Raw genomic sequence first — 27,148 nt, 5'->3', positions numbered from 1 at the left:
GAGTCAGAGGACGGGAAGGGAGGCAAGCCTGGAAGAGGTTAACGAGGTAGGGTGGGGTAAAGCAATAGAGGAATTTGTAGATGAGGGTATAAGTTTTAAATTTGATGTATTGGGGATTAGGGAGACAGTGCAGGCCAGTGAGGATGGGAGTGATCGGTAAGTGGGACAGGATGCACACGGCAGGGTTTTGGATAAGTTGGAGGATCAAAATTTAGAAGCGGGCAAACAGAAAATCAAGTCTAGGGGTTGGATTAAGGGGTGCATAAGAGTTTTGGTAGTGGGGGCTGAGGTAGGCAACATTGCAAAAACTGAAGTAAGCAATCTTGGAGATAGAATTGGATATGGGGTTTGAACCTCAAATCTGGGTCAAACAGCTTGGTTCAGCCAAGGAGAGGAATCTGTTGCAAGTGATTGAAGTTTCTTCAATAAGACAGACTGAAGGTTCAGAAGAGTAAAAGCATCAGCTGGACCACAGAACAGGCTCCTCATCCCAGTCAGCAGATTTATAGCTTGAAACAAGACAGTCTGGTGCACACAACCTGATTTGTTGAGGGCATTCTGCAAGCAGCAGGATGGGACAGACTGTTCATACTCTCTTCACACTGAATCCACTGACCCCAGGCACCCTGCATCCTGATCACACACTAACTCACACCCTGACCCCTGAATCATAGAAAGGTCACATCACAGAAGGAGGCCATTTGGCCCATCGAGTCGGTGCCGGCTCTATCCAAAAGCAATCCAGCTAGTCCCACTCCCCTGCCCTATCACCGTAGCCCTGCAATTGTTTTCCTTTCAAATACTTACCCAGTTCCCTTTTGAAGGCCATGATTTTATCTGCCTCCACCACTCCCTCGGGCAGTGCATTCCAGATCCTAACCATTCGCTGTGTAAAAAAGATTTTCCTCATGTTACCTTTGGTTCGCTTGCCAATCGCCTTAAATCTATGTCCTCTGGTTCTTGACCCTTCCGCCAATGGAAAGTTTCTTTCTTTCTATCTACTCTGTTTAGACCCTTCATGATTTTAAATATCTCTTATCAAATCCCCTCTCAAATTTCTCTGTTCCAAGGAGAACAACCCCAGCTTCTCCAGTCTACCCACGTTACTGAAGTCTCTCATCCCTGGAATCATTCTAGTAAATCTCTTCTGCACCCTCTCCAAAGCCTTCACATCTTTCCTAAAGTGCGGTGCCCAGAATTGGACACAAAACTCCAGTGTTTTATAAAGATCCATCATGACTTCCATACTTTTGTACTCTATGCCTCTATTTATAAAGCCCAGGATACTGTATGCTTTTTTAACCACTCTCAACCTGTCCTGCCACCTTCAACAAATTTGTGCACATATACCCCCAGATCTCTCTGTCCCTGTACCCCTTTTAGAGTTGTGCCCTCTAGTTTATATTGCCTCTCCTCATTCTTGCTACTGAAATCTATCACTTCATATTTTTCTGTGTTAAATTTCATCTATCACATGTCCGCCCATTCCACCAGCCTGTCGATATCCTCCTGAAGTCTATCACTATCCTCCTCACTGTTTACTACACTTCCACATTTGACTGACCTTTTACAGTTCGTTCTGCAACTGACCCTCACATCTCGACCCCTTACCGACTGCCCCTCGCACCCTGACCCCTTACCGGCTGACCCCTCACTGCCTCTCACGCCCTGATTCCCCCTCCGCGCCCTGGTCTCCCCCCCCCGTTGCTCCGACTGCTCCCTCACCTCTCTCACCAAACTTTAGCGAACACCGAGTGCGCTCCGTCTGTTTGCCGATCTGGCGCTCCCTCTCCTCCGGATCAGCAGAAATCCAACCTCCGGCCGCAAAAACAAGTCCTTCCCGCCACAACACGCACACCGCGCTCCTATTGGCTGCATTTCACCGTTCCCGCCTTATTTTGACGTCCTTGCCCGACAGCTGAATTTCCATTGGTGGTTTCAAACGTCAATCATCGCAGCCCCGCCGTCTCCTCGGGGGGGGGGGCGTCACGTGCCCCTGTTGTCCGTTATGCTAATGAGACCCTCGTGCCTTAGCCGTTGGTGGGGCTTGGGGGGGGGGCGTGGTGTCCTCCTAAACTGTGATGATTGACATCTCAGGCAACCAATCGAAACGCAGGAATTGGGTAGCGGCATCGGGTGAAGGGTGGGGTTTCAGAATCTCAGCCAATGGGGAGCGAGTGCGCTGACCGTGGGCGGGGCCAAGGGGTGAGAAAGAAAAGGCGGTGCGATTCGTCGAGCGGCTTTCAACAGCTCAGGACGGGCCGAAGAGTCTGACAGGGAATGGAATAGTTTCAAAGGGTGGTCACTGTAATGGAGGAAATGGTCTCTGCTTCTTAGGGGAAAACCCAGTTAGATTGAGTTTGGGTTACCAACCCTCCCGGAATAGAGCCTTGATTCCTGGGGGCTGGTAATGGGGTTCAGGGGACTGAGAGATTGGGCAAAGGGGGTCAGGGGTGAGAGAGATTGGGCAAAGGGGGTCAGGGGTGAGAGAGATTGGGCAAAGGGGGTCAGGGGTGAGAGAGATTGGGCAAAGGGGGTCAGGGGTGAGAGAGATTGGGCAAAGGGGGTCAGGGGTGAGAGAGATTGGGCAAAGGGGGTCAGGGGTGAGAGAGATTGGGCAAAGGGGGTCAGGGGAGAGAATTTGGGCGATGGGGGGGAGGGGGGGAGAGAGTTTGGGCGTTGGGGGTCAAGGGAGAGAGATGGGGGTGAGAGGGAGAGAGATGGGGGTGAGAGGGAAAGAGAGAGAGACTCGGGAATGGTGGTCAGGGAGTGAGAGATTCGGGAATGGGGGTCGGAACATAAGAACATAAGAAATAGGAGCAGGAGTAGGCCAATCGGCCCCTCGAGCCTGCTCTGCCATTCACTAAGATCATGGCTGATCTGACCCGAACCTCAAATCTAAATTCATGTTCAATTTCCAGCCCGTTCCCGGAGAGAGAGAGACTGGGGAATGGGGGTCGGGGAGAGAGAGAGCGAGAGAGACTGGGGAATGGGGGTCGGGGAGAGAGAGAGCGAGAGAGACTGGGGAATGGGGGTCGGGGAGAGAGAGAGCGAGAGAGACTGGGGAATGGGGGTCGGGGAGAGAGAGAGCGAGAGAGACTGGGGAATGGGGGTCGGGGAGAGAGAGAGCGAGAGAGACTGGGGAATGGGGGTCGGGGAGAGAGAGAGCGAGAGAGACTGGGGAATGGGGGTCGGGGAGAGAGAGAGCGAGAGAGACTGGGGAATGGGGGTCGGGGAGAGAGAGAGCGAGAGAGACTGGGGAATGGGGGTCGGGGAGAGAGAGAGCGAGAGAGACTGGGGAATGGGGGTCGGGGAGAGAGAGAGCGAGAGAGACTGGGGAATGGGGGTCGGGGAGAGAGAGAGCGAGAGAGACTGGGGAATGGGGGTCGGGGAGAGAGAGAGCGAGAGAGACTGGGGAATGGGGGTCGGGGAGAGAGAGAGAGAGAGAGAGACTGGGGAATGGGGGTCGGGGAGAGAGAGAGAGCGAGAGAGACTGGGGAATGGGGGTCGGGGAGAGAGAGAGCGAGAGAGACTGGGGAATGGGGGTCGGGGAGAGAGAGAGCGAGAGAGACTGGGGAATGGGGGTCGGGGAGAGAGAGAGCGAGAGAGACTGGGGAATGGGGGTCGGGGAGAGAGAGAGCGAGAGAGACTGGGGAATGGGGGTCGGGGAGAGAGAGAGCGAGAGAGACTGGGGAATGGGGGTCGGGGAGAGAGAGAGCGAGAGAGACTGGGGAATGGGGGTCGGCGAGAGAGAGAGCGAGAGAGACTGGGGAATGGGGGTCGGCGAGAGAGAGAGCGAGAGAGACTGGGGAATGGGGGTCGGCGAGAGAGAGAGCGAGAGAGACTGGGGAATGGGGGTCGGCGAGAGAGAGAGCGAGAGAGACTGGGGAATGGGGGTCGGGGAGAGAGAGAGCGAGAGAGACTGGGGAATGGGGGTCGGGGAGAGAGAGAGCGAGAGAGACTGGGGAATGGGGGTCGGCGAGAGAGAGAGCGAGAGAGACTGGGGAATGGGGGTCGGCGAGAGAGAGAGCGAGAGAGACTGGGGAATGGGGGTCGGCGAGAGAGAGAGAGCGAGAGAGACTGGGGAATGGGGGTCGGGGAGAGAGAGAGCGAGAGAGACTGGGGGTCGGCGAGAGAGAGAGCGAGAGAGACTGGGGGTCGGCGAGAGAGAGAGCGAGAGAGACTGGGGGTCGGCGAGAGAGAGAGCGAGAGAGACTGGGGGTCGGCGAGAGAGAGAGCGAGAGAGACTGGGGGTCGGCGAGAGAGAGAGCGAGAGAGACTGGGGGTCGGCGAGAGAGCGAGAGAGACTGGGGGTCGGCGAGAGAGCGAGGGACTGGGGGTCGGCGAGAGAGCGAGGGACTGGGGGTCGGCGAGAGAGCGAGAGAGACTGGGGGTCGGCGAGAGAGCGAGGGACTGGGGGTCGGCGAGAGAGCGAGGGACTGGGGGTCGGCGAGAGAGCGAGGGACTGGGGGTCGGCGAGAGAGCGAGGGACTGGGGGTCGGCGAGAGAGCGAGGGACTGGGGGTCGGCGAGAGAGCGAGGGACTGGGGGTCGGCGAGAGAGCGAGGGACTGGGGGTCGGCGAGAGAGCGAGGGACTGGGGGTCGGCGAGAGAGCGAGGGACTGGGGGTCGGCGAGAGAGCGAGGGACTGGGGGTCGGCGAGAGAGCGAGGGACTGGGGGTCGGCGAGAGAGCGAGGGACTGGGGGTCGGCGAGAGAGCGAGGGACTGGGGGTCGGCGAGAGAGCGAGGGACTGGGGGTCGGCGAGAGAGCGAGGGACTGGGGGTCGGCGAGAGAGCGAGGGACTGGGGGTCGGCGAGAGAGCGAGGGACTGGGGGTCGGCGAGAGAGCGAGGGACTGGGGGTCGGCGAGAGAGCGAGGGACTGGGGGTCGGCGAGAGAGCGAGGGACTGGGGGTCGGCGAGAGAGCGAGGGACTGGGGGTCGGCGAGAGAGCGAGGGACTGGGGGTCGGCGAGAGAGCGAGGGACTGGGGGTCGGCGAGAGAGCGAGGGACTGGGGGTCGGCGAGAGAGCGAGGGACTGGGGGTCGGCGAGAGAGCGAGGGACTGGGGGTCGGCGAGAGAGCGAGGGACTGGGGGTCGGCGAGAGAGCGAGGGACTGGGGGTCGGCGAGAGAGCGAGGGACTGGGGGTCGGCGAGAGAGCGAGGGACTGGGGGTCGGCGAGAGAGCGAGGGACTGGGGGTCGGCGAGAGAGCGAGGGACTGGGGGTCGGCGAGAGAGCGAGGGACTGGGGGTCGGCGAGAGAGCGAGGGACTGGGGGTCGGCGAGAGAGCGAGGGACTGGGGGTCGGCGAGAGAGCGAGGGACTGGGGGTCGGCGAGAGAGCGAGGGACTGGGGGTCGGCGAGAGAGCGAGGGACTGGGGGTCGGCGAGAGAGCGAGGGACTGGGGGTCGGCGAGAGAGCGAGGGACTGGGGGTCGGGGAGAGCGAGGGACTGGGAATGGGGGTCGGGGAGAGCGAGAGACTGGGAATGGGGGTCGGGGAGAGAGAGAGACTGGGGTTTGGAGGTCAGGGGAGAGACTGGGGAATGGGGGTCAGGGGAGGGCGGGAATGGGGTGAGGGAGAGCGGCAATGGGGTCATGGAGGGGGAGAGGCAATGGGGTCATGGAGGGGGAGAGGCAATGGGGTCATGGAGGGGAAGAGGCAATGGGGTCATGGAGGGGGAGAGGCAATGGGGTCATGGAGGGGGAGAGGCAATGGGGTCATGGAGGGGGACAGGAAGGGGGGGAATGGGGGTCGGGGAGAGAGCGGGGGATGGGGAGAGGGAGGGGGAATGGGGGTCGGGGAGAGAGGCAATGGGGTCATGGAAGGGAGGGAGAGAGGCAATGGGGTCATGGAGGGGGGGGAGAGAGAGAGAGTGGGGAACGGGTGTCAGGGAGAGAAAGACTGGTAAATGGGGGTCAGGGAGAGGGGGAATGGGGGTCAGAGAGAGAGGGAATGGGGGTCAGGGGGAAAGATACTGGGGAATGGGGGTCAGGGGGAAAGAGAGACTGGGGAATGGGGGTCAGGGGGAAGAGAGACTGGGGAATGGGGGTCAGGGGGAAGAGAGACTGGGGAATGGGGGTCAGGGGGAAGAGAGACTGGGGAATGGGGGTCAGGGGGAAAGAGAGACTGGGGAATGGGGGTCGGGGAGAGAGAGGGGTTTGGAGGACGGGAGAGACTGGGGAATGGGGGTCAGGGGAGGGTGGGAATGGGGTCAGGGAGAGCGGCAATGGGGTCATGGAGGGGGGGAGAGAGAGAGACTGGGGAACGGGGGTCAGGGAGAGAAAGAGAGACTGGGGAACGGGGGTCAGGGAGAGAGTGAGAGAGAGACTGGGGAATGGGGGTCAGGGAGAGAGACTGGAGAATTGGGGAATGGAGGTCAGGGAGAGAGAGAGAGATGGGAATGGGGGTCAGGGAGAGGGGGAAATGAGGTCAGGGAGATGGAGAGAGAAAGAGACTGGAGAATGGGGGGAGTGGGAAAATGGGGGTCAGGGAGCGGGAGACTGGAGAATGGGGATCAGGGATGGCGAGACTTGGGAATGGGGGTCAGGGGGAAATGGGGGTCAGGGAGAGAAGGAGACAAGAATTGTGGTCCGGGGGGACTGGAGATCGGAGGAGAGAGAGGGGGAATGGGACTCGGGCACGGATGAGAGGGAGACTGGGGAATGGGGTGTGCTTGGGCACCAGCATTTTCAGAAGAACCGAGAGCAGTAACAGCAACGTGGTGAGTGGGAGCGGTATCGAGAGAGGAACAGCCAATAAAAGGGTGAGTGAAACCTGGGTAAACAGTGAAAGATTGTTTCCATTGGGGGGAGCGGGGGGGTGGGGGGAAGAGAATGGGGAACAAGGGGACACAGACCGAGGATTCTCAGTCTAAGAACCAAGGAGGAAGAGAGACGGTTCTTGAACTGAGGGCTGTTAGACCATGGGATGTGTCACTAAGTAGCTATTCAGGCAGAGACTGGAACATCATTTGAAAGGGAATGAGATAAATATTTGCAGGGAAGGAATATAAAAGAATCTGAGGGAATGGGGTTACAGGAGAGAGCGCCTGCTCTGGGGGCTGAATGGCCTTCTCCTGTGCTGTAATTTCTATCATTCTATGTAAACTCTCCTTTATTGAGTCTGAGCCAGGGGAGGGGTTTCGAAATGTTGGTGCTGAGCTGAGTTTAGGACCATTTGCCCTGTGAGAAATGCCCCAAACACCGAGCCCACGACCCTTTGTGCGATCTCCCGGTTTGGTTCAGTTCGGTCTGTGCCGGCCGGTTTTGACGTCTGAAGTCCAAGTACAGATCGGCTCTGACTGAGGTTCCCAGTTCAGGGTTGTCACCTTCACACAGAACCAATATCGAGGCGATAGGGAGTGAAATCGGGTCTGTTAAAAGTGGCATCAACTGGGGAGCCTGATCGCATCTTGTGCAGTGCAGGGCGATTCTGTCTGTGGTTACAGGGTGAATATCAGCGGGTTATAGGATTACTACTAGTTACAGGTAGGATATCAGGACGTTACACCTATTACTACCAGTTACATATAGACGAGCAGTGAGTTATTACTGTTGAATACAAGGGGAATCCGGATGTTACTATTCGTTATCAGTGCAATTTCAGTGAGTTACCATTAGTTACTGGGGGAATTGTAGTTCCTCCCACCTCTGATTTCCCCTCTGTGAATCGCTCCCCCTCCATCAGTTTCCCTTCTTCTCCTGTTCTCGGGCAGCCTCCTGATTCCCGGAAGTTCTCGCACAACAGCTGTCAGCACGAAACCACGAGCAAAGATACTGAGCAACAGGGGACCCAGCCTTTATAAGGTGAATGCAATTAACATTCACAGACATCACATGACAGAACCTCCAGGAATGCCTCCAACTAGGGTGAGCAACCATAAGCGGAGACAGTGGGGGAGGGAGATGGGGAAACAGTAGGACGGAGCACGGGGAGAGGTGGGACTGAGACGGGGTGGAACTCTGCTCCTTTCCACTCTTCCCTTCCTCGACTTCTCTATCTCCGTTTCTGGGGAGAGACTGTCCATCAATGTCTATTACAAGCCCACCGACTCCCACAGTCCTTTAGGGAAGGAAGCCTGCCGCCCTTACCCGGTCTGGCCTATATGTGACTCCAGACCCACAGCAATGTGGTTGATTCTTAATTGCCCTCTGAAATGGCCTAGCAAGCCACTCAGTTGTAAAATCTCGCTACGAAAAGTCATAATAAGAATAAAACCGGACGGACCACCCGGCATCGGACCACGAGGCACCGGACACGACAACGGTAAAACACCAAGCCCAGTCGACCCTGCAAGGTCCTCCTTACTAACATCTGGGGACTTGTGCCAAAATTGGGAGAGCTGTCCCACAGACGAGTCAAGCAACAGCCTGACATAGCCATACTCACAGAATCATATCTTTCAGCCAACGTCCCAGACTCTTCCATCACCATCCCTGGGTATGTCCTGTCCCACCGGCAGGACAGACCCACCAGAGGTGGCGGTACAGTGATATACAGTCAGGAGGGAGTGGCCCTGGGAGTCCTCAACATTGACTCTGGACCCCATGAAATCTCATGGCATCAGGTCAAACATGGGCAAGGAAACCTCCTGCTGATTACCACCTACCATCCTCCCTCAGCTGATGAATCAGTCCTCCTCCATGTTGAACACCACTTGGAGGAAGCACTGAGGGTAGCAAGGGCACAAAATGTACTCTGGGTGGGGGACTTCAATGTCCATCACCAAGAGTGGCTCGGTAGCACCACAACTGACCGAGCTGGCCGAGTCCTGAAGGACATAGCTGCTAGACTGGGCCTGCGGCAGGTGGTGAGCGAACCAACATGAGGGAAAAACTTACTTGACCTCGTCCTCACCAATCTACCTGTCGCAAATGCATCTGTCCATGACAGTATTGGTAGGAGTGACCACCGCACAGTCCGCGTGGAGATGAAATCCCGTCTTCGCACTGAGGACACCATCCAACGTGTCGTGTGGCACTACCACCGTGCTAAATGGGATAGATTCAGAACAGATCTAGCAGCTCAAAACTGGGCATCCATGAGGCGCTGTGGGCCATCAGCAGCAGCAGAATTGTATTCCAGCACAATCTGTAACCTCATGGCCCGGCATATTTCTCACTCTACCATTACCAACAAGCCAGGGGATCAACCCTGGTTCAATGAGGAGTGTAGAAGAGCATGCCAGGAGCAGCACCAGGCGTACCTAAAAATGAGGTGCCAACCTGGTGAAGCTACAACTCAGGACTACATGCATGCTAAACAGCGGAAGCAACATGCTATAGACAGAGCTAAGCGATTCCACAACCAACGGATCAGATCAAAGCTCTGCAGTCCTGCCACATCCAGTCGTGAATGGTGGTGGACAATTAAACAACTAACTGGAGGAGGAGGCTCTGCAAACATCCCCATTCTCAATGATGGCGGAGTCCAGCACGTGAGTGCAAAAGACAAGGCTGAAGCGTTTGCAACCATCTTCAGCCAGAAGTGCCGAGTGGATAATCCATCTCAGCCTCTTCCCGATATCCCCACCATCACGGAAGCCAGTCTTCGGCCAATTTGATTCACTCCACGTGATATCAAGAAACGGCTGAGTGCACTGGATACAGCAAAGGCTATGGGCCCCGACAACATCCCAGCTGTAGTGCTGAAGACTTGTGCTCCAGAACTAGCTGCGCCTCTAGCCAAGCTGTTCCAGTACAGCTACAACACTGGCATCTACCCGACAATGTGGAAAATTGCCCAGGTATGTCCTGTCCACAAAAAGCAGGACAAATCCAATCCGGCCAATTACCGCCCCATCAGTCTACTCTCAATCATCAGCAAAGTGATGGAAGGTGTCGTCGACAGTGCTATCAAGCGGCACTTACTCACCAATAACCTGCTCACCGATGCTCAGTTTGGGTTCCGCCAGGACCACTCGGCTCCAGACCTCATTACAGCCTTGGTCCAAACATGGACAAAAGAGCTGAATTCCAGAGGTGAGGTGAGAGTGACTGCCCTTGACATCAAGGCAGCATTTGACCGAGTGTGGCACCAAGGAGCCCTAGTAAAATTGAAGTCAATGGGAATCAGGGGGAAAACTCTCCAGTGGCTGGAGTCATACCTGGCACAAAGGAAGATGGTAGTGGTTGTTGGAGGCCAGTCATCTCAGCCGCAGGGCATTGCTGCAGGAGTTCCTCAGGGCAGTGTCCTTGGCCCAACCATCTTCAGCTGCTTCATCAATGACCTTCCCTCCATCATAAGGTCAGAAATGGGGATGTTCGCTGATGACTGCACAGTGTTCAGTTCCATTCGCAACCCCTCAGATAATGAAGAATTCCGACCCTGCATGCAGCAAGACCTGGACAACATCCAGGCTTGGGCTCATAAGTGGCAAGTAACATTCGCGCCAGATAAGTGCCAGGCAATGACCATCTCCAACAAGAGAGAGTCTAACCACCTCCCCTTGACATTCAACGGCATTACCATCGCCGAATCCCCCACCATCAACATCCTGGGGGTCACCATTGACCAGAAACTTAACTGGACCAGCCATATAAATACTGTGGCTACGAGAGCAGGTCAGAGGCTGGGTATTCTGCGGCGAGTGACTCATCTCCTGATTCCCCAAAGCCTTTCCACCATCTACAAGGCACAAGTCAGGAGTGTGATGGAATACTCTCCACTTGCCTGGATGAGTGCAGCTCCAACAACACTCAACAAGCTCGACACCATCCAAGATAAAGCAGCCCGCTTGATTGGCACCCCACCCACCACCCTAAACATTCACTCCCTTCACCACCGGCGCACTGTGGCTGCAGTGTGCACCATCCACAGGATGCACTGCAGCAACTCGCCAAGGCTTCTTCGACAGCACCTCCCAAACCCGCGACCTCTACCACCTAGAAGGACAAGGGCAGCAGGCGCATGGGAACAACACCACCTGCACGTTCCCCTCCAAGTCACACACCATCCCGACTTGGAAATATATCGCCGTTCCTTCATTGTCGCTGGGTCAAAATCCTGGAACTCCCTTCCTAACAGCATTGTGGGAGAACCGTCACCACACGGACTGCAGCGGTTCAAGAAGGCGGCTCACCACCACCTTCTCGAGGGCAATTAGGGATGGGCAATAAATGCCGGCCTTGCCAGCGACGCCCACATCCCGTGAACGAATAAAAAAAAAAGTTACCTTGATCACAATTCCTCCCACTCCGCTTCCTGTAAAGACTATTCCATTCTCCCAGTTTCTCCATTACATCTGTTCTGACGATGCGACCTTCCACAGCACTGCTTCCGATATGTTTTCCCTTTTCCTCAACCGAGGATTCCCCTCCACTGTAGCTGACAGGGCCCTCGACCGTATCCGTCCCATTTCCTGCATTTCTGTCTTCACCCCTACCCCTCCCTCTCAGAACCATGATAGGGTCTCTCTTGTTCTCACCTTCCATCCCACCAGCCTCCACATTAAACGTATCATCCTCCACCATTTCCTCCACCTGCGCAATGCCACCACCAAACACACTTTCCCCTCCCCGTTCAGCATTCCAAAGGGACCCTTCTCTCTGAGACACCCTGGTCCACTCTTCCATCGTAAACAATTTTACAACACCAAGTTATAGTCCAGCAATTCCATCACCACTGCTCCCCTACCTCCAGCACCTTCCCGTGCGAGCGCAGGAGATGCAACACCTGCCCTTTCATCTCCTCCCTTCCCACCGTCCAGGGCCCCAAACACCCCTTCCAGGTGAAACAGCAATTTACTTGTACTACTTCCAATTTAGTAAACTGTATTCGCTGCTCACAATGCGATCTCTTCTACATTGGGGAGTCCAAACGCAGATTGGATGATCGGTTTGCTGAACACCTCCGTTCAGTCCGCAAGCGTGACCCTGAGCTTCCGGTCATTCACCACTTTAATTCTCCGTCTCATTCCCACTCTGACCTCGGCCTCCTACACTATTCCAATGATGCTCAACACAAGCTTGTGGAACAGCACCTCATTAAGCACTTTACAGCCTTCTGGACTTAACATTGAGTTTAACAACTTTAGATTTTAACTAACCCGCCCAGTTTCTGGTAATGGAGGACAGGCTGCACTAGAGCCACTGGGACAGGAGGAGGTTGTGGGATGGTGCTTGGGATGGGAATCCCCTATTGGTACACGGCTGGTGGGATGGTTCGCAACCTTGGGTCTACCTGCCTTTCTCCGCCACGTTCCTGGGCCATGGAACCGTCTCCTTTTTGCAAGATTTTCCAGGCTTCCCTCACCCTCTGCTATTCATGATGTGGAGATGCCGGTGATGGACTGGGGTGGACAAATGACGAAAGAGGAAGCCTCCGAAAGCTTGTGATTTCAAATAAAACTGTTGGACTATAACCTGGTGTTGTAAGACTCCTTACCTCTGCTATTCTGCTGTAACCATTTACACCTCCTCTGGATCCATCTTTTGTTTCTTTACTTGTCCCATTATCACCTACTTTTGCCTTGTACCATCATCCTTTTTGTCATTTAATCACTCCTGCCCTCCACCCTATCACAGACCTTCCCCTTTGTTCTGTCTTTCCTCCCCACCCCCATTTCCCTGGCTCTGTACTTGCTTATAAACTGTTAAATCTCTAACATCTTCCAGTTCTGATGAAAGGTCATCGACCTGAAACGTCAACTCTCGCCCTCTCCACAGACCTGTTGAGGGTTTCCAGCAATTTCTGTTTTTCTTTCAGATTTCCAGTAAATTTGCTTTGTTTTAGTCCAGCTGACGCCAAGCTTTATTTTTAAAATTAAATTAAATTTTAGATTCTACAGTAAAAGAAAATAAAAGACTTGCATAGAGTAAAACAAACAAGTATAATATATTTATTATATATGAGATTGAATAATAATTTTTGTGCAGTCAGTACAATGAGACACTAAGCAAGGCTTCTAACTGCCTCTCGTTTTAACGCTGGAAGCTACAGCCCACGTGACTCGTGGAACATCTGGGCTGGGAGCAATCTTCGACAGCTCCTCCACCATCTAGGACAAAGGGTAGCAGGCGCATGGGAATACCATCACCTCCAAAGTCTCATCTAAAAGTCATACCATCCAGACTTGGAGGTATATCACCGTTATTGGGTCAAAATCCGGGAACTCCCTGCCTAACAGCACTGTGGGAGCACCTTCACCACACGGACTGCAGCGGTTCAAGTAGGCGGCTTACCACCACCTTCTCAAGGGCGACTAGGGATGGCCAATAAATGCCAGCCTCGCCAGTGATGCCCATTTCCTAACAGTGAATATTTAACAATCATAATATCAGGAGAAAGTTACAGAACAAACAATCTCACAGGTTGTGACCCTGGAGCTTTGTTTTGCAACGAACAGTCCTAGAATGCATTCTGTTGCTGCAGTTAAATGTCGTGCTTCAGGAACTAATTGGAACTATTAAACTAATAGCTAAACAAAATGGTTTGCCAATTAATTCGACAGCAAGGCTTTTTATCCACAAATATCCCAGCCAGAACTAACTGCCAGCCCACCCTGTTCCAATCAGGGTCAAAAGACAAACCAAACCAAATCAAAACAGGATAATGAGAACAAAACACTAAAAGTACATTCGATCAAGAACACTCAAAAATATTTAACAGGCTCTGTCACTGCAGAGGGTGCAAAGGAGATTTGCTAGAATGATATCAGGGATGAGGGGTTTCAGTCGTGTGCAGAGACGAGAGAAGCTGGGATTGTTCTCCTTGGAGCAGAGAAGGATAAGGGGAGATTTAATAGAGGTGTTCAAAATTATGAGGGGTTTTGATGGAGCAGTTAGGGAGAAATTATTTCCACTGGCAGGAGGGTTGATAACCAGAGGACACAATTTGCAAAAAGGCCAGTGGGTGGAGATGAGAATTTTTTTTACACAGCGAGTTGTTAAGATCTGGAATGCACTGCCTGAAAGGGCGGTGGAAGCAGATTCAATAGTGACTTTCAAAAGGAGAAATTTGCAGGACTATGGGGAATGAGCAGGGGAGTGGGACGAGTTGATAGCTCTTTCAAAGAGCTGGCACAGGCACGATGAGACGAATGGCCTCCTTCTGTTCTGTACGATTCTATGACTATATCTGTTGTAAATGTGCATAGAACAGAGAGTAAATATATCGGACCCTCACGTACCAACCACCCCTAAACTGACTGTCTACTTTTAAAACACAAATTAGAGGATAATGGATTTTCAGGTTGGGACTTTTAAAGTGAACTAAAGACAACCACAACCACCACCTTCTCAAGAGTGAGTAGACACGAGACAGAAATAGGATTTGTTACACAGTTAAGGTTATACAGTTAGGTTTGCCCATTATTGTGTCACTTTGAAGTATTTGTCTATGTTTCTGACCATATTTTCCAGTATGTACAAAGCGAGAATGCATTTCGTCTGTTCTATGTAATTGCCATTCCACTGATTCGAAATGGTAAACATTATGCGCTTCTCCATCCCCGTACTTTGTGACAACTTTACAAACTAAGAGAAAAAGGAGAGAGACAGGTTTTTAGAAAGTAATTATAAACTAGTCAAGGTGATTATATATTCTACAGGGTTTAAACTAATTTGGTAGGAGGGTGGGCACCAGGATGAAACGTTAGAGAGGAGAAACAAGGTGCACAGAGGACTGGGAGGGACAAATAGACCTAGAGTAAAGAATAGTTCATAAATAGGAGGGATCAGACAGGGGGCAAATGCGATGCAGTCTTAGATGGGTTTGGAGTGCATGTGTGTAAATGCATGTAGCGTGGTAAATAAGGTTGGTGAGCTGTAGACTCAAGTTGCCACATGGGACTATGATATAGTGGCAATAACAAAGCCCTGGCTCAAAGAAGGGGAGGATTGGCTAGTTAATATTCCTGACTACAAGGTATTCAGGAAAGATAGGGAAGGAAACAAAGGCGGTGGGGCGCGGGTGGCAGTATTGATCAAAGAAACTATTATAGCACTGAAAAGGGATGATGTTGTTGAGGGGTCAAAGACAGAATCTATTTGGTTAGAATTAAGGAACAATAGAGAAGCTATTACATTACTGGATGTATACTGTAGGCCACCATATAGCGGGAAGGAGCTAGAGGAGCAAATCTGTAGGCAAATTACAGAAAGATGCAAGAACTATAGAATAGTGGTAATGGGGGACTTCAATTATCCCGATATAGTCTGGGATAGTAACAGTGTAAAGGATAAAGAGGGGAGGGAATTCCTGAAATGTGTACATGAGAACTTTCTTGAACAGTATATTTCCAGCTCAATGAGGAAGGAAGCAATACTGGATCTAATTCTGGGAAATGAAGTAGGGCAAGTGGAGCATGTTTCAATGGGGGAGCATTTGGGGAACAGTGATCATAATAGCATTAGGTTTAGAATAGTTATGGAAAAGGACAAGGAACGATCAAATATGAAAATGGTTAAGCGGAGGAGGGCAAATTCCAAGGGATCTTGCTCGGGTGGACTGGAATCAAAAATTGATAGGGGAAACAGTAATTGAACAAGGGGAGGCCTTTAAGGAGGAGAAGGTTCGTGTACAGAGTAGACACATTCCCACAAGGGGGAAAGGAAGGGCATCCAAAGCTAGAGCTCCCTGGATGACGAAAGATGCAGAGGTTAAAATGAAACAGACAAAGGAGGCTTATGACAAATGTAAAGTTCATAATACAGTAGAGAACCAAGCTGAATACAGAAAGTACAGAGGAGATCTAAAAAAAGGAAATAAAAGGGACAAAGAGAGAGTGTGAGAATAGATTAGTGGCTAACATAAAAGGGAACCCAAAAGTCTTTTATAAACGTAAATAGTAAAAGGGTAGTCAGAGGAAGGGTGGGACCGTTTAGGGACAAAAAAGGAGATCTTCTTGTGGAGGCAGAGGGTATGGCTGAGGCACTAAATTATTTCCTCGCATCAGTCTTCATTAGAGAAGAGGATGCTGCCATCGCAGCAGTGATATTGGATAGGATAAAAATAGATAAAGAGGAATTGGCAGTACTCAAAGTAGAAAAGTCACCAGGTCCAGATGGGATGCATCCTAGGTTGCTGAGGGAAGTAAGGTGGAAATTGCGGAGGCTCTGGCCACAATCTTCCAAACCTCCTTAGATATGGGGGCGGTGCTCAAGGACTGCTAATGTTACACCCCTGTTCAAAAAAGGGGAGAGGGATAAACCTGACAATTACAGGCCAATCAGTCTAACGTCAGTGGTGGGGAAACTTTTAGAGACAATAATCCTGGACAAAATTAATTGGCACTTGGAAAAGTGCGGGCTAATAAATGAAAATCAGCACGGATTTGTTAAAGGAACATCGTGTTTGACTAACTTGATTCAGTTCTTTGATGAAGTAACGGAGAGGATTGATGTTGTGTATATGGACTTTCAAAAGGCATTTGATAAACTACCAAATAGACCTGTTGGCAAAATTAAAACCCATGGGTTTTAAGGGACAGTGGCAGCGTGGATATAAAATTGTCTATGGGACAGAAAGCAGAGAGTAGTGGTGAACGGAGGGAAGTATACTGTGGAGTTCCCCAGGGGTCAATATTAGGACCACTGCTCTTTTTGATATATATTAACGACCTGGACTTGGGTATAGAGGGGAAAATTTCAAAGTTTGCAGATGACACAAAACTCGGAAATGTAGTAAACAATGTGGAGGATAGTAAAAGACTTTGGGAGGACTTGAGCAGACTGGTTAAATGGACAGGCACATGGCAGATGAAATTTAACACAGAGAAGTGTGAAGTGATACATTTTGGTAGGAAGAATGAGGAGAAGCAATATAAACTAAATGGTACAATTTTAAAGGGGGTGCAGGAACAGAGAGATCTGGGGGTGAACGTACACAAATCTTTGATGATGGCAGGACAAGTTGAGACGGCTGTTAAAAAAACATGGGATCCTGGGCTTTGTTAATAGAGGCATAGAGTACAAAAGCAAGGAAGTTATGCTAAAATTTTATAAAAGACTGGTTAGGCTGCAGCTGGAGTATTGTGTTCAATTCTGGGCACCACACTTTAGGAAGGATGTCAAGGCCTTAGAGAGGGTGCAGAAGGGATTTACTAGAATGGTACCAGGGATGAGGGACTTTAGTTATGTGGAGAGACTGGAGAAGCTGGGGCTGTTCTTAGAGCAGAGAAGGTTAAGAGGAGATTTGATAGAGGTATTCAAAACCATGAAGGGTTTGATAGAGTAAATAAGGAGGAACTGTTTCCCAGTGGTAGAAGGGTCGGTAACCGGAGGACACAGATTTAAGGTGATCGGCAAAAGAACCAGAGAGGACATGAGGAAATGTTTATACAGCAAGTTGTTATGATCTGGAATGTGCTGCCTGAAAGGGTGGTGGAAGCAGATTCAATCGTAACATTCAAAAGTTGGATAAATACTTGAAAGGAAAAAAAATTACAACAGGCTATGGGGAAAGAGCAGGGGATTGGGACTAATTGGATAGCTCTTTCAAAGAGCTGGCACAGGCACGATGGGCCGAATTGCCCACCACCTGTGCTGTACCTACTATGATACATCACAAATCTGAACCAACATTCACTTAAATGATCAGATTATTTTTTTAATCTCATATCTGTGGGACCTTGCTGTGCACAAATGGCTGCCACGTTTCCTATATTACAACAGTGAATACACTTCATTGGCTGTGAAGCACTTTGGGATGTTCTGAGGTTGTGAAAGGCGTTATACAAAGACAAGTCTATACAAAATCAGCAAGCTCCCACAAACAGCAATGAAATAAATCACCCGATAATCTGCTTTTAGGTGTTCATTGAGGGATAAATGTTGGCCAGGACACCTGAGAGGGCATTAGGTTTAACATCTCATCTGACAGTGCAGCACTCCCTCAGTACTGGCACCGGGAGTGTCGGCCTAGATTTTAAGCTCAAGTCTCTGGAGTGGCGCTTGTACCCACAACCTTCTGACTGAGGCAGGAGTGCTACCCACTGAGCCAAGGTTGACACCCTTGAGAAGGCCATGTATGTTTCTTTGGCTGCCTGCATTACCTCACTGTGACAGGCCTCACAGCTAAACCCAGCCTCCTGTATTTAATGATACCCCCACCCCCTGAGATCAGAAAATCAGCTGGGGGCTGGGAGTGCATTTTAGTGGCCCTTCAGTCCTGCCCCCCTCCCTGGAGATAACACACCCAATCAACTGGGGAGGGACAGAAAGCCCAGGCCAATGTCTATACTTTGGGGCTTACTGTATCAAACCAAGCTGGTCCATTTTCAGTGATTGAACCTGGTTTTTAATCCCACATGTACAATGACTGAAAACAGCCAACATTCACGAGACAAAAATTGTCACATTTAAAAACTGTAATTCTCCAGTGAGAATCAAAAAATCCATTATTACTGATATTCCTTCATCATCGCTGGGTCACGATCCTGGAACTCACTGACCTAACAGCACTGTGGGAGAACCTTTACCACACGGACTGCAGCGGTTCAAGGCGGCGGCTCACTACCACCTTCTCAAGGGGCATCTAGGGGATGGGGAATAAATGTCGGCCTTGCCAGCGATGCCGCCATCCCGAGATCGAATTTTATTTTAAAAAAAAATTAATATCAATGCACCTAATTCTACAAATTAAAACACTCTCGTTACCTTCTCTTGTAGTCGCTTGTATTCATAAATGCAATAATGGTTTTTCTCTGATATCCCTAATAGGTCAAATTTGGTCCCAATCACGATCCTGTAAACGTCTGAAAAGAGGCACTTGATAAAAATATGAATGTTAAACATAAAACTGAATGGCGACAAAGGTTACATTGGCAGAAAGAAAAACAGAGACTTACATTTCTGTGCTACAATAGTTTGTAGATCCGTAAACTGCTCCATCAATTCCTTACTCATGTTGTCCATGGTGTTGATGTTAAAAATGAATGCGACTCCATGAATTACATTTTTCGGATCAACTAAATACTTAGCATTATGCAAATCGGTACTGAAATGCTGCAACTAAATTAGAGGAAAGTGAATTGGTTATACTGAAATTACCAACAGCACAAATGTTTACATTTGCTCAGCACTAAGGTTAATGCTTACTGGAGGGGTTCCCAATCCTAATCAGACAAGGCCCATTCATCTCATTCACGAATCCTACAGAGATCTAGATGGGCCTCTAGCTCAGTCTTGGGTGTTAAATATCAGTAAGGATCTCCCTCTCTCACTGTCAAACTCCAGCTATGTCAGTTGCTCTCTTGGTTTCTGTATGTTTCTGTTTCATTTCCTTTCTCTGCATTTAATTCTTGGTTACTCTGTCCTTGCTTTTGAACTTTCCTCTGTTTCTGTTTCTCTGTCTATCTGTGCTATTCATGGACTTTTCTCTCTGTTTCCCAGTTACTCTGTTCCTGTGTGTTGCTCTTGGACTTTTCTCCATGTTTGTCGGTTCCTCTGTCCCTGTCTGTTATTCTTGGACCTTTTTTCTGTGTTTCTCGGTTACTCTCTTACTTTAAGCTTTTGCTCAGGGTTTCGGATGAGATGTTAATCCAAGGCCCCGCCTGCCCTCTCAGGTGGACATAAAAGATCCCATGGCACTATTTTGAAGAAGAGCAGGGGAGTTCTCCCCGGTGTCCTGGCCAATATCTATCCTTCACTAAAACAGATTATTGGGTGATTTATCTCATTGCTGTTTGTGGGATCTGGCTGTGCACAAATTGGCTGCCGTGTTTTCTACACTTCATTGTATTTAATTGGCTTTAAAGCACTTACATTTAATCTTTTAGCAAACGTCCCTTATTCTTGACCCCATAACTACTGGAAACAGTCTGCTTCTATCTACCCTGCCTCATCTTTCAAATCTTTGTATTTCCTCATGCCAGGTAGATCCAAGGGAATCTGCATCGAGTCTATAGTGTGGAGCCCATTACAGCTCACACTATTGTAACTGAGGTCTTAAGCTTTTATATCGGCTTATCGTTACCTTTTGGCTTTTATATTCTATATTTCTTCTGATAAAATCTAGAATTCCATTAGTTTCTGCCTTTAAGAACATAAGAAATAGGAGCAGGAGTAGGCCATACTCTTGGACTTTTCTCTCTGTTTCCCGGTTACTCTGTCCCTGTGGGTTATTCTTGGACTTCCCTTGAACCTGCTCTGCCATTCAATAAGATCATGGCTGATCTACCTTAACTCCACTTTTCCCGCCCTATCGCCAGCCCCGTGAACTTGTAACCCCCAAATCCCTCTGCCCTTCCACAGCACTGAGCCTACTTCCATTCAGAGTGAAGCGAGGGAGGGGAGGGGAAGGGAAGGAGAAAGAAAGACCTGCATTTAAAGAAAGACTTTGCCTTTCACGACCTCAGGACATCCTAAAGCACTTCACAGCCAATGAAATATTTTTGAAGTGTAGTTACTGTTGTAATGTAGGAAGCATGGCAGCCAATTTGCGCACAGCAAAATCCTACAAACAGCAATGAGATCATGACTAGATAATCTGTTTTAGGTGTTATTTGAGGAATAAATATTGGCTGGGACACTGGGGGGAACTCCCCTGCTCTTCTTCGAATAGTGCCATTGAATCTGAAAGAGCAGACAGGGCCTTGGTTTAACATCTCATCCAAAAGGCAGCACCTCCGACAGTGCAGCATTCCCTCAGTACTGGTAGTGGGATTGTTGGCCTGAGATTATGTGCTTACGTCTCTGGAGTGGGGCTTGAGCCCACAACTTTCTGACTCAGGCGAGAGTGCTAGTCACCGAACAATGCCTGACATGTCGAGAAGCTTTTTCCTGTAAATACTGCTCCTTTTTCACTCCAAAGGTGTTTTCCGAGTTTAATGAGACTCTTTAAATCAGTACATCTTAAAAGTGTAAAATAGTTGAGGAAACTCACATTGGTTCCTGATGGCACCCTTCCTTCCAGGATCATCGTTAAGACTTTTGTTTTCTGATCTGCATCTCCTAGTACATTCCAACCGGACAGATCCCAAAATTGTAACGAGTTTAACTTGTAGGCCTTGAGCTGTTAAATAATAAAAAGACGTGCATTTACATAGTGCCTTTCATGACCTCAGGATGTCCCAAAGCGCTTTAAAGCTAATGAAGTATTTTTGAGGTGTAGTCACTGTTGTAATGTAAGAAACGTGATAGCCAATTTGTGCACAGCAAGATCCCACAAACAGCAATGTGATCATGACCGGATTATCTTTTTTTAAGTGATGTTCATTGAGGGATAAATATTGGCCAGGATATCAGAGAGCTCCCCTGCTCTTCTATAAATAGTGCCATGGGACTTTTTACATCCACCTGAGAGGACAAACGGGGCCTCAGTTTAACACCTCATCCAAAAGGTGGCATCTTCGACAATGCTGCACTCCTTCAGTACTGCACTGGGAGTATCAGCCTAGATTATGTGCTCAAGTCTTTGTAGTGGGACTTAGAATCATAGAATGATGCAGCACAGAAGGTGGCCATTCGGCCCATCATGCCTTTGCCAGCTCTTTTAAAGAAATATCCAATTAGTCCCACTCCCCTGTTTTGTCCCCATCGCCCTGCAAATTTTCCCACTTCAAGTATACATCCAATTCCCTTTTTAAAGTTATTATTGAATTATCCAACTAAACCCCACAAACTGTCATCAAATTATCCTGAGCTCATACTGCATGCTGTTCCCAACGTGACCATGCCATACCGACTATCCCAATGTATTCCTTTAGGTATTGTGTGAGAAACTGCACAATGTTGTCACAAAATATATGCATGTTTTTCTTAAAGGAAAATGTATTTAAAAAGTATTATATATTGGGCATATTTCACATATAGTTCATCTTGCACAACCAGGAACCCTTGACCTCAATGCACAAAATCTCATTGTCACTACAATGGGCACAGGATGGATTCAAGCACAGGGCTGATTCCTGGTGCTGCAGCATTTCTGTGTCTGTGCCAGTCCTGTTGCTGCTGTATCTCTCTGCCTGTCTCACACCAAATGCTGCTGCCTTTTCCTGCCCTAGTCTGGATGCACTGCCTTGCTCCATTTTTTAGTTGCTACAGTAACCAGCTAATGCTAATCAATATGCGTTTTGCTTACTGATGCTTTAAAGATGCTCCTATTTAAAATGACAATTCTAAATGTTGACTCGAACAGCAACTGGTCACTCCATGATAAGGCAAATAGGATGAGATAGAGTATTGGCACTCAGGTAAGTAAGGGGTGAAAAGGAGTTTTGCATTGATACTGTGCCTTTATTAAGTCTCAAAATATTTCAGATATAAAAATATAAGAAATAGGAGCAGGAGTAGGCCATACCGCCCCTCGAGCCTGCTCCGCCGTTCAGTAAGATCATGGCTGATCTTCGACCTCAACTGCACTTTCCTGCCCGATCCCCATATCCCTTGATTCCCTTAGAGTCCAAAAATCTATCGATCTCAGCCTTGAATATACTCAACGACTGAGCATCCCTCTGGGGTAGAGAATTCCAAAGATTCTCAACCCTCTGAGTGAAGAAATTCCTCCTCATCTCTGTCCTAAATGGCCGATCCCTTATCCTGAGACTATGCCCCCTAGTTCTAGACTCTCCAGCCAGGGGAAACAACCACTCAGCATCTACCCTGTCAAGCCCTCAAAGAATTTTATACATTTCAATTAGATCACCTCTCATTCTTCTAAACTCCAGAGAATATAGGCCCATTTTACTCAATCTCTCCTCATACGACAACCTCATTGACTAGAAACTTAATTGGACCAGCCATATAAATACTGTGGCTACAAGAGCAGATCGGAGGCTGGGTATTCTGCGGCGAGTGACTCACCTGACTCCCCAAAGCCTTTCCACCATCTGCAAGGCACAAGTCAGGAGTGTGATGGAATACTCTCCACTTGCCTGGATGAGTGCAGCTCCAACAACACTCAACAAGCTCGACACCATCCAGGACAAAGCCGCCCGCTTGATTGGCACCCCATCCACCACCCTAAACATTCACTCCCTTCACCACCGGCGCACTGTTGCTGCAGTGTGTACCATCCAAAGGATGAACTGCAGCAACTTGCCAAGGCTTCTTCGACAGCACCTCTCAAACCCGTGACCTCTACCACCTAGAAGGACAAGAGCAGCAGGCACATGGGAACAACATCACCTGCACGTTCCCCTCCAAGTCACACACCATCCCGACTTGGAAATATATCATCGTTCCATCATCGTCGCTGGGTCAAAATCCTGGAACTCCCTACCTAACATCACTGGGAGAACCTTCACCACACGGACTGCATTGGTTCAAGAAGGCGGCTCACCACCGCCTTCTCAAGGGCAATTAGGGATGGGCAATAAATGCCGGCCTCGCCAGCGACGCCCACATCCCATGAACGAATAAAAAAACGACACTGGGGTGAGCTCCCCTGTACTTCTTTGAATAGTGGCTGTTGGATCTTCTGCGTCCACCTGAGAGGGCAGACGGGGCCTTGGTTTAAAAAGACAGCACCTCCGACAGTGCAGCACTCCCTCAGTACTGCACTGGGAGTGTTGGCCTGGATTATGGGCTCAAGTCTCTGGAGTGGGGCTCGAACCCACGACCTTCTGACTCAGAGGTAAAAGTGAGAAACGCCCGATGTGGTCACTCAAAAATAGGCGCGCTTATTTAACATAAAAGATTAAAAAAAGAAAATGAAAATGAGAAAATAAGATTTTGTAGTTGTGGGTAACCAAACTGGGGTATGGTATGTTACTGAGCTCGTAATCCAGAGAACACAAGTTCAAATACCACCGTGGCAGTTTGAAAATTTGAATTCAGTTTAAAAAATCTGGAAAAGCAGTAAAAGTGACATAAAATTGTTATAAAAACCCAACAGATTCACTCATGGCCTTTAGGGAAGGAAACCTGCCTTACCCTGTGTGGGCCTATACGTGACTCAGTTCCCCACACCAAGCTGGTTGGCTCTTAACTGCCCTGTGAAGTGGCCTAGCAGCCCCTCAGTTGTATCAAACCAGCGGTTCAAGGCGGCCCACCACCACCTTCTCAGGGCAATTAGGGGATGGGCAATAAATAACAGCTACGCCCACATCCCGACAAAGAGATTGGAGAAGGCACGTCCTGGATGGCGGAGGGTCGGGTTGGCTCAAGCCGTGGGCGCTCGCCGCTCGCATGTCCTCGTGGCGTGCCGGGGACGCGGCCGCCGCCATCCAGGCGTTGAAATCGGCGCTCGGCCCTGACTCCACTCGGGGTGTGGAGGCGCCTCAAGCATGCGGAGCCATCCCATCCGACCTGACCCCCGTTCGGACGGAATTCCTCCTCGGCGCCAAACCCCGGAACCTCCCTCGGAGGGCCGCGCCTCACAACTTGAGCCGTCTCTCGGAAATTCCCTCCGTGCCGCTTCACACCGCGCGGAGGGATTTCCTGTACGGGCTGCTCCTGCACACCATCCACTTCCTCGCCCTCGTCTCTCGCCCGGACACGCCCTGGCGTGCCATCCTGCTGTCCGGTGGAGACGGGGGTCCCCAGTGGGAGGCTCTCTATACAGGGGTCCTCCCGTGTTACTTTGGGGATCTGGGGTGGAGGGTGGTGCACGGAGCAGTCGCGTGCAACCGGCGGTTACGCCATTTCACGGACACCCAGGCCGCTTGTGATTTCTGCGGCCTGGAGGAGTCCGTGTTCCATATGTACACTGGGTGTGCGAGACTGCAGCCCCTGTTCCATTATTTGGAGGGGCTGCTCCTAATGTTCTGGCTGCATTTCAGTCCCACGCTCCTGATCTTTGGCCGCCCGGTGAGGAGGGGGGCGGGCAGGTCGGTGGACGTCCTCGTGGGCCTGCTCCTGGGCCTGTCCAAGGTGGCTATCCACAGGTCCAGGATGCTCGCGGTCCGTGGGGGGGGCGGTCGCTCGGCCTGTCTGCCTCTCTTTCGCGGGTTGCTCCGCGCCCGAGTGGCCCTGGAGATGGAGCACGCGGTGTCTGCCGGTGCGCTCGAGGCTTTCCGCGACCGGTGGGCACCGCAGGGGCTGGAATGCATCCTGGACGAGGATAATAAAGTTTTAATTTGAACACTTGGTTTTGGTTTCTTTGGGTTTTAGTTCTTAAGCACACCCCACACCCTTATAAAAGGGGGGCCTAATTTGGTAATTTGGAAAAAAAAAATTCAAATAGACTTTCAGGCTGCCACCGGTCGCCTGTAATAGAATGCTCTCAGGAAAATGACAGATGTAGGGACGGGATGCCGCTTTAACTATTCTGATCTGTTTCGGCAGCCAACTTACTAGCGTGATGGAGTGACTGTTTGAGCAGCTGGCATGGAAGGTAGGATTACAAGGCAATTGCATCGTTAGAAACATAATTAGAAAATGACCATGACAGGGCATATGTTAGAGTGGGCGAGATTGACGGCAAAGATTTGTTACGAGGCTCCCGTAAGAGTGTCGATCAAACTGGCTTTTAAAAAAAAAATTGTTCAAATATTTAGACTGATTACTACATTAAAAAACAGCATTTCATTTTTGCTGGAAAGCTCACTTAGAGTGCGTGCTGGATTTTAAATATATATAATATATATATATATAGTAAGATGCAGGGGGCAGATTTATTAAGTGAGAGTTGTTGGTGACGCTTAAAAAAAAAGAAAAAAAAAGATTGGAGACGGTACCTGTGGTGAGAGAGAGCTGGGATCATCCCCAGTCGGTACACAGTTTGTAGTTGTTCCATGTTGATCCAGAGCTGAAAGGAATGTATTAATGGTGGCCGATTTACCAGCTCCCACCAAGCCGTAGAGCAAGATATTTATACGGTCCACACATCCTTTGGGAGGGTTGTAGTCGCACAGGTAGCGCCTCAGAGTTTCGAGGGAACTGCCAAAGAACAGGAAGGGAGGAAAGAGTTAGAAATGAAGGTAAAAAAGTAATCATTTACGTATCGGAGTGTCTGGACTAGAAACACGCATCCTGATCAAAGGCAACTTACCGATCGTCGAAAGTTGGGCGGTGAACGGCGCTCTCCTTTGAAAAACCTGAAATGAAAATTAACTGCATTAAATTATATATTTGTTTTAGATACAAGAGTGGGCTTACAGTTACAACGTAAAGTTGCAAGCTTACTAGATCCCATATCTGGATTCTCAGTAGAATTCCAAACCCAATAACTTGCGGAAAAGAAACAAATTGCATCCGGGTTTTGGAAATCCCCTGGTCTGTTTCATGCTTCCGCTTTCTGTTGGGTTTGGTCGCTGAACAAAAATAACGCAATTGAGCAAAGAGAGGCAGGAAAGCAATTTTTGTGTGTGTACATTAACGTCATTATTATCTCTCAGGATCTATCCAATGTTTCTCATCTTGAGGCAGGCTGGTGTGTCTTGCTCATTGACGGGAAAAATTTGCAGGGGAATGGGACTCTTTCAAAGAGCCTGCACAGGCATGATGGGTCGAATGGCTTCCTTCCGTGCTGTATTATTCTATGATTCTATGATCCGGCATCTTTATCCAGGTTTCAAACATTAACTCCTAAAAAAAAAAGCCTTCACTTTTGCATCAAATCCCCCCTCCGCTCCTAAAGTTAAATAAAAGGACTGGGATGTTCCACTGGAGTTGGGCACACAGTGGGCAGGGGTGGGAAAATTATTGGGGAGTGGGTTCTTCAGCTCCCCACTCTCCCCTACCACTTCCAGGACCCCTGACTCTCGAGCTGAGAGTAAAACCGACTGAACCATAGGCAAACATATTCAAAAGGGCATGGAAATGATCGGACTAGGTCATCCAACATACTTTATCATTTGCACCCGAGAAATGGTGGAAATGGATTCCTGTGTCGAGTGTTCTCTCTTCCATTCTGTTCCTTCTCCCGTCATAATCCAATCTTCACTCGTGGTTATACCCTACCTTCATTCATCTCACAATCCAATGGGATGAGTTCAGTTTCCTTGATCTTCTGCTTGTCCCTTGGGGGCAGTGAAAACTGGGTTGCTTTCAATTCTTGGACAGCACAGTTTCTTCATGAATCTCTCGCGAGTCCAATCAAGTCGCGAGTTCACTTTTAGTTCTTCTTCAGTTGATGTTCTAAGACTTCCCACTTCCTCAGATTCCAAATGGAATATCCATGTCTTTCCATGGCAGCAGGGGTCTCCCAAGAAGTTCAGATTCCCTCCCAAACCTGGGCTGAAACCTCAATAAATCTTTCTTTAGAACAGGCACGTCCACCCAAGACTGGAATACTGCTTCTGGAAGTGGAGAAGCCTCTTCTAG

At 49.8% G+C, this 27,148-nt stretch overlaps 1 protein-coding gene and 1 long non-coding RNA gene across 6 annotated transcripts in view; one reads left to right on the top strand and one right to left on the bottom strand.

Annotated features, from left to right (window-relative positions):
• LOC137306194 (interferon-induced protein 44-like) overlaps window positions 1-26,238 on the bottom strand; it is a 105,083-nt gene extending 78,845 nt beyond the window's left edge. For 2 of the 5 annotated variants that reach the window (XM_067975284.1, XM_067975285.1), the window contains exons 1-6: window positions 26,009-26,238; window positions 25,875-25,920; window positions 25,561-25,762; window positions 20,826-20,954; window positions 18,790-18,952; window positions 18,599-18,696 (exon numbers count right to left, since the gene is read on the bottom strand). In XM_067975284.1, coding sequence (XP_067831385.1) covers window positions 18,599-18,696; window positions 18,790-18,952; window positions 20,826-20,954; window positions 25,561-25,762; window positions 25,875-25,920; window positions 26,009-26,018 — 648 coding nt within the window. In that variant the 5' untranslated portion in view covers window positions 26,019-26,238. Of the gene's footprint in view, window positions 1-12,812; window positions 14,477-18,598; window positions 18,697-18,789; window positions 18,953-20,825; window positions 20,955-25,560; window positions 25,763-25,874; window positions 25,921-26,008 lie in introns of those variants that run through there. The other 3 variants (XM_067975283.1, XM_067975287.1, XM_067975286.1) reach the window with 3 other exon arrangements.
• LOC137306196 (uncharacterized) overlaps window positions 6,644-27,148 on the top strand; it is a 109,546-nt gene continuing 89,041 nt past the window's right edge. The window contains exon 1 of the long non-coding RNA XR_010958837.1: window positions 6,644-6,765. This is a non-coding gene — a long non-coding RNA (uncharacterized lncRNA). The remainder of the gene's footprint in view (window positions 6,766-27,148) is intronic.

This window comes from Heptranchias perlo, chromosome 42 (genome assembly GCF_035084215.1).
Source record: "Heptranchias perlo isolate sHepPer1 chromosome 42, sHepPer1.hap1, whole genome shotgun sequence".
Classification (NCBI taxonomy): Eukaryota; Metazoa; Chordata; class Chondrichthyes; order Hexanchiformes; family Hexanchidae; genus Heptranchias; species Heptranchias perlo.
This window is presented reverse-complemented; position numbering and strand designations above follow the sequence as displayed.